Source organism: Centrocercus urophasianus, unplaced genomic scaffold (assembly GCF_019232065.1).
Source record: "Centrocercus urophasianus isolate 14NV4802_14NV808 unplaced genomic scaffold, USGS_Curo_1.0 seq_13, whole genome shotgun sequence".
In the NCBI taxonomy this organism is placed as follows: domain Eukaryota; kingdom Metazoa; phylum Chordata; class Aves; order Galliformes; family Phasianidae; genus Centrocercus; species Centrocercus urophasianus.
The window spans coordinates 35,222,608-35,229,974 of NW_024884475.1; the positions used below are offsets into that span (position 1 = coordinate 35,222,608).

At 41.9% G+C, this 7,367-nt stretch overlaps 1 protein-coding gene across 8 annotated transcripts in view; it reads right to left on the reverse strand.

Moving 5' to 3' along the window:
- Nucleotides 1-6,837, reverse strand: part of SEC24D (SEC24 homolog D, COPII coat complex component) — a 51,215-nt gene extending 44,378 nt beyond the window's left edge. For 3 of the 8 annotated variants that reach the window (XM_042812507.1, XM_042812503.1, XM_042812510.1), the window contains exons 1-3: nucleotides 6,750-6,837; nucleotides 3,693-3,890; nucleotides 2,071-2,188 (exon numbers count right to left, since the gene is read on the reverse strand). In XM_042812507.1, the coding sequence (XP_042668441.1) occupies nucleotides 2,071-2,188; nucleotides 3,693-3,846 (272 nt within the window). In that variant the 5' untranslated portion in view covers nucleotides 3,847-3,890; nucleotides 6,750-6,837. Of the gene's footprint in view, nucleotides 1-1,995; nucleotides 2,189-3,234; nucleotides 3,343-3,692; nucleotides 3,891-6,341; nucleotides 6,362-6,491; nucleotides 6,564-6,749 lie in introns of those variants that run through there. The other 5 variants (XM_042812504.1, XM_042812506.1, XM_042812509.1 and 2 more) reach the window with 5 other exon arrangements.
- Nucleotides 6,838-7,367: the final 530 nt, after the last annotated feature.

Sequence of the window (7,367 nt, forward strand, 5' to 3'; positions counted from 1 at the left end):
TGGATGTGTTTAAGGCCAGGTTGGACGGGGTCCTGGGCAACCTGATCTGAATGTGTGTGTTTGGTGGCCCTGCTAGGCAGCGGGGTTGGAACTACATGATCCTTGAGGTCCCTTCCAACCCGGGTGATTCTGTGATTCTGTGATTCTGTGATATTCAATGGAGGAGAGAACAACTGTATGAAAACTTGAAAAGTAAGGAACTTAAGTTTCTGAACACTCTCTCTTCACCCCTTCATAGAAAGGAAACTTCCTTCCTGAGGATGAATGAAGTCTACTCAGAAAACACATATTCAGTATCTCTGCAAAGAGAGAGCAATTAACAGAGAAACCGCTAAGGAGTTCCCTGCTGTAGAGAGAAAAGGAAGGTGCAGGTGGGAAAACCTGCTGCACGGTTATCAGACATGGGAAAAAATGAGGTACTGAAGAAAAGGAGGAGGCAATACACGTGATGCTGCTTTATTCTGGACAAATGAGATTTCAGGCTCTCTCTCTACAGTTTTACCTACAACCATTTCTAAAACTGAGGTGCGGACGTCCTAGGTATATCAAAAGAAAACTTCGATGTGGATATTCCCTTTGCCAGAAGAACACCACTCAGCAATCTGTGAATTAAACAAGATCTGGGTAAAAGAAGAAAAATTAAAAGCTTCAGAACAATGACTGGAAGGAAAATAGGAAAGAATCAGCATTTTTCTGGGCTGGTCGTGTCAACTTGATTCTCTCTTCCTTGTTTTCAGGTCTTCAGAACAACAGACACTTCTCCCTGTTCATTAGTACATTGTCTTTTACAATGGATCACCAGTCTCTGCAGGTCCTTTTCACACAGTGATAACACACAAACAAGCTTTCACATTTATACGCCTCATGAAACACACGTGCCTTTACTTAAACACAAGTAACTATGTCACAGCTAAAAAAATACAGAAGTAGAGCAGGAGTTCAAACAATTAGCTCACCCACTTAGAACCCTCTGAAAGACATACATTTTGTAATCAAGCTTATCCACCCAATCTCTTCAACTCCTCATACCACAATTTTTATAGCCCCCACTGTCCCTAGCATTCTCCCTTTACCCACTCCTGTCTTCTACATTTCTTTCTGTAAGCTCTGGAGATAGGAAAACAACACTTAAAGCATTGTCATTAATCTCAGGCCTGAGCAAAAAAGCAACAGTCATTAACTTGAAAGGCAAACCTGTATTATAAAATGTCTTTAAAGTAACCTGCAGAACTTCAGCGGAGCTCCCACAACAATGAAGCAAAGATACCCTAAAAAGGGGGGAAAAACCTACAGCTATACAGACATGATTACAGCGAGAGCGGGGTTGGTCTCTTCTCACTGGTGACAGGTGACAGGACGAGGGGAAATGGTCTCAAGTTGCACCACGGTAAGTTTAGGTTGGATATCAGGAAAATCTTAAAGAGTTGTTAAGCACTGAAATAGGCTCTCAGGGAGGTGGTTGAGGCACCATCCCTGGATGTGTTTAAAATCGTTTGGATGTGGTGCTCAGGGACATGATGAAGTGGAGGGTTGTTAGAGTTAGGTAGTATGGTCAGGTTGCAGTTGGACTTGATGATTTTGAGGGGCTTTTCCAATCTGAGCAATTCTATGATCCTATGTACCAGACTCTGGTCCAAACTCACTGACAACTATTAATTTTTTACAAACTTTCTGGTGCCTCACAACAAAGGAGAATTAAGACACCAAAAAATGACAAAAAAAGCAGCTTCTACATATTAAAAAAAATAGTAATAATCATAACATCTTACTGCTGCTTATGGACAATAAATCGAAAGTTGAAGGATGAAAAATAATTGAAAATAAAAAGCAACTCATGATAAAGACATGACTTTCTCTGACTTTTAAAAACTGAATTAATGGAATTATGGGTTATAATCTATGATCAGGCATCTTAACATCACAGGAACTAAACTACGAGATCCAGTTCAGAAGCAGAATGAGTAAGAACTGCCAAATATAAAAGAGGTGCCATACCTAAATGGCAGTGAAGCAGCCAAAGAGAGGAAACAGAGGTCAAACAAATCTCATGTACTAATTCTTGAAAGTCACCTATGTGGCTGTTGTCCTGCTGCACTTTGGAAGTTGTTCTGGCTGACTTGATGTGTACCAGGTGGTAGAGGCCCAAGAGGAGTTGAAGATCCAAGAGGCACAGTTGATTTCGACATACCTGCCAAACAAGAAGTACTTTTATGGAAGAATCCTGTAAAAAATGCACAAGATCACCAAGAAATACAAGTGTACAGCCCTGATCTGGCAATGAGAATATCAGCTATAGGTGGCCCTGCATGTGCAAGTGTGATCAGACAAGATAACCTCAAGAGGCTCTTTCCAAACTCAGCCATCTTCTAATTCTGTAAGAATAGGCAGATTTTTTATCAGCTACAGAAGCAGACATGAAAAGGGACAGTAAAAAGCAACTATATAGCAGTTGCTAAATTTCCAAAAAAAGAACACAAGGGGGACAGTAAGAAGGAAGTAAAGATGGAGGAACAGACCCTTTGATTCACTTTGGGTTACTGGAAATTCCCTATTACCCCGTTACCTTTGCAGAGAAAGCAAGAGGCCCCTTTGCTTTAAAAGACTTTTGCCAATAAGACTGCTTGGAACAGCCTTTAAAAAACGCCTCCATATGCAGATCCAGTAAAACTATGCTAAAAAGGTGCTATAACCCTCTTTCGTAATTCAGAACTTGAACATCAACTTATTATAATTTATGTTATTGTCAGAAGTAATTCTGACTGTATTCAGCATTGGGCTAGAGTCACAACTCCTGCTGGTTTTAATAAGAATTTTTAGAGAAACCGGATAAAGCTTTTTCTGTAATTTAATGATACCACAAAAATCAAGCAGACCACACTATTTAATATAGTGGATCTTTAGTTCTGTTATTACTGTATTCCAACAGTACACAACTTACGTTGAGTTTAATTTAAGTATCACCATATGTCTGGTATTAAAAAATTATTCAGTCTTTTTTATTGTTTTAATTGTAATTTTCTTCCGCAATACCATATGGATAACAAGAGAAATTAATGTTGCGTGAAGGACAGATGATAATAGGTTTACCTTCTGGCCATCAACTACATCATCTGCAGCACAATTACATTGGTAGAGATAAAAAGAACCCATTTACTTGTAAAAGCTACCCAATTCCCCTCCCAGTAGAAAGTAATTGTCCCCTAAGTGGTTAGAAAGCAGATGGGCTCCACTTACCATACATTATCCAAGCACATCACCAAGCATGCAAGACTAAGTAGGAAAATATCAACTTGTATTCATAGGCAAGTTTGTGCTCAAGAACTTGGTTGGGCACAGGTCCTACTGCGAAAAATACAACATATTTCTGAGAGCCTGCTTGCCATTAACATATCAGTTCAGAATTGCTGCTCTATTTCCAGAAATCACTTCTTTCTACTTTTCCGTACTAGGAGTTAACCACAGCACTGCTACACACTGCTTCTTGGACAAGAGTTCACACACAAGGGTCAGAGTTCCACTACCAGGCACCTTATATTAGCATTTGAACAACAACAATGCAGGCAAATGTAGCACAAGAGCCTGTTACACTAGCAGTGTAAAACTGAGCAGTGTGCTGACCTAAGTAAGATGAAGAGACACAAAACACCACAGAAATGTACAGTCTGAAGAGACATTCTAAGACAGTTATGTACCTGGTTGAGGTGCTGCTGCATGTGAGGAGTTCGGGTCTCCATAATGCCCATAATGAAGTGAAGAATTAGGTGGTCCAAAACCTGCAGAAAAGCCTCCCATTCTTGGCTGGGATTGGGAATATGGAGGAGCTGTAACATAACCCTGTTGACTCATGATGGCAATATTCTCATTCCAAGTTTGGAGTACTCTTCAGGAATCTGCAAAAAAGAAAGTGACACCTGCTATTACTCTTCATTCTTTGGAATATTTTAGAAGGCTGAGAATTACATTCCCAAAAAGACAGAAGACACATTAGAAGGTAAAAATTGACCTAGCAAGATAAACAATCCTCTCGTTTGTCAGGTTGCTTAGTTTCCTCAACAATGTGAACTTAAACAAATCACTGAAATTATCTGAACAAGATTAACCTCTCCCTGGCCCATGGAGAGAAAAACTCTAAGGACGCGTATGTGGAAGAAAAGTAAAAAGAAAAGTCTAAAACTGTTCCCTTTAACAGGAAAATCTAAACTTCTAATACAACCAAAAAAAAAAAAAAAAAAAAAAAAGACGGTAAGTCTAATACTCTAAATACTAATTATTCCAAAGAACAGATTGGAACATCAAAAAAAGCAGAGTAACTGGACTACCAAATTCCTCTAGTCAATCTGTCTCCTATCCCAGCAGACCTGTCTTAGATGACAAAGTATTCCACAGTGAAACTGTTATGGCCTCAACAGTATCATATGTTGCCCTTGCTGCTTCCATGCACCTTTTTCCTAAGCTTTCATATCTTGATTTTGTTGTTTTCAGAGAAAGGGAGAACAAACAATTGATTAACATATTTTCCCACCATGAGATTTGTTCTAAAAGATACTTTCAGAAAGCTTTCAAAAACAGGGAAAGCTGATGAATGCTAAACCAGATGATTCTATTTCACATGATCAGTTTTCAAATACAGAGCATTTTCCATCAAAGGTTTTAAAAAATTACTGAGGTAATATCCAATGAAGTCTTGACTGCTAACTTCCACTTTACCAGATAAAAGAATTTACTTTGATTTCATGTTGAATTAAAAACAACAAAACAAACAAACAAACAAAAACCAACCAAACCACAAAAGCAACAGAATTCCACTGATTTTATTTACGCCTAATTTAAAACTGTTTTGACAACTGATTAGGATCTGACCCAGTGAAGTACTTCCGTAAAAACCCAAGTACACAGGAGAACTAGAGATCAATTAAATAAACTAGTATTTCAGATGTTAAACATTCTTTTCATATAGCTTTCCCAACCATCTGTATTTCATGTTTTCTGAGTTGCAGAATGGGGTGGTCTCAGAGCACGCAAACACCTTAAGGAGTTGTGTTTCAGAAGCATGTATGAAGGCACTTCAGAATTAGATACACCTCCAAGATCACAACATATTCAAGCTGTGCTATCACATGGCAGTAGACAAAAAGTAGACAAAAAGTAGACAGAAAACCCATCTCTTGGAATCTCTGATTAACCATACTGGAGGGAAAAAAAAAAAAAAAAAAAAGGTTCTACTAATCTTACCCATCAGACAAGAAATCACTTTGAGCTGGGTACCCTCCTCACAACCTGGCCATAGTACTAAGTCTCACTTGTCAGCATGGCACTAAGTTGCTTTGGATGGGTAAGCCTGGGGGACTGCCTCCTATTTCTTAGTTAAGAAGGTAAGATAAGAATAGGAAGAAGAAAAAAAATGAATATGTTTATACAGAGAGGCTTCTTGCTGTCAGCCATACTTTTTTTCCTTTCCCCACCCCCATCTGAGAAGAAGTGTGTTTTAGTTACTCCAAAAGACAATAAATTAGTACTAAATTACCTACACAGTGGTGTAAACATATACATATTTTAAACCTATAAAGAGATTTTCACACTGAGCAACAGCCAACACCTTCAGCTATGACAACATCCAGGGGAAACGACTTCCTCCACTGCTTACTCACACAAAATCTTGCCACGTCGAACTTCCCACAGACAGCATAAACACATGCAGGCTGTGCTGACGAGAGGCAGCAACCAAACATAAAAAAAGCTTATAGAGCACAGTTCCAGATTCTATTTACAAGCAAGCACATTTAATCACTTCCAAAGATACGGACATAGAGAAACTCAAGATGTAACTAGCTTCAGCAACACCTATGATATCAAGAACTGACTGCCTAAGTTTTATCAAGTTCTAACAAGAGACATACAGATTCTGTCTGGAAATCAAACAAGAAAGATCAGAGAATCTGCTAAACTGAAAGCTCTCGCTGGGTTTATTCACTACAAGTATCAGTGCACAGGACAAAAGTTCTTGTCTCTCTTAGCCCCAGTTTACTTTGTTCCCCCAGGCCTATACACCACTAAAACAAACACTTCTCACAACAAACTGCTACTAGAAGACTGGTTGTCATCTTTTTATCCAGAGGGTTGCTCTATTTACGCAATGCTCTGCTGCACCAATACCACTATGAAGATGTAACACTACATTAAGTACACGTAGCATCATGATCTCAGCTACCTGCAGGGGATCTGTTAACTTCATATTATTTTCAAGATGCTGTGCTTGGCAATGTAATATCTGGAAAGAGGTACTGCTCCTCCCCAGGGCACTCTACAACATCATTTTTGCAAATAACGTTTGCTACGCATACCTGTACACATACAGACGTATAAAAGGAGGACAGCTACATGCACTGCGCTTACTTTTTATAACATACATTCTGGAAAGAGAAAGCAGAAGGCATCACTGACCCCAGCTCCGTGCCCAAACGGCACTCAGTTAGCACCTGTCTCCCCATTACCTGAGGCCGCACGTCAGTCAGCGCTGTACCAGGTGCTGCTCCGAGCCCAGAGTGAGAGACGCCCGCCCGCCGTGCCCCCACACACGGTCTGCCAGAAGCTCCCCCGACCTCCCGCCCTCGGGCCAGCTCGCAGGGCGACCCCTAAGCACCCCGGCACCGGTACGAAGCATCCGCTGCTCCCCACACGGGGCGCAGCCACGATCTTCCCTCCCTTGCCCCCAGCAAAAAGCAACGGCCGCGAGCCGGGACAGGCGTTACCTGGGCGCGGTGCGCAGCCCTCACCCGATAGAGCGCGCGCCACCAGCTCACCAGAGTGCCACGTCTGAGCCCGCCGCGCGCCACCGCCACGCGGCCCCCCCCTACTCGAGAGCGCGCCCGGCAGCGCCTGCGCAGTGCCCGCAGCGACGCCATGCCCTTAGCGGCTGGGAGGGAAACGCCGGGAAAGGGCGCCCACCTCACGTTTCATGACTTTTTTTTTTTGTCGCGTCTGCCGGCCTGAGGCGGGGCCTGGCCGCGAGCTGCCGGCTTTGAGGAACATCGGGAAGGGGCCCTTCCGACCCGAAGTGAAGTCCTAGAAGTGTGATAGGGAGGTCGTTCCGAAAGTAATGCCTCCTGCTTATTTCCATTGAAACTACAGCAGACACAAAGACCGCAGTAACACTATTTGATAGAGCAAATTTTCAGCTACACTGCTTTTGTTGCCACTTCTGAGCTGAAACGCCGGGCCCCACACCGGGCTCACATCCACTGTTTGGTCTCCACAAACATTCAGCAAGGGTCACTAAGTATCACTGAGTGCCACTGTTTCCTTATGGAGAAATTCAGTGACACGCCTTGGCTTCATATGCGCTTCCATGTCAGACACCATTTTGTCAG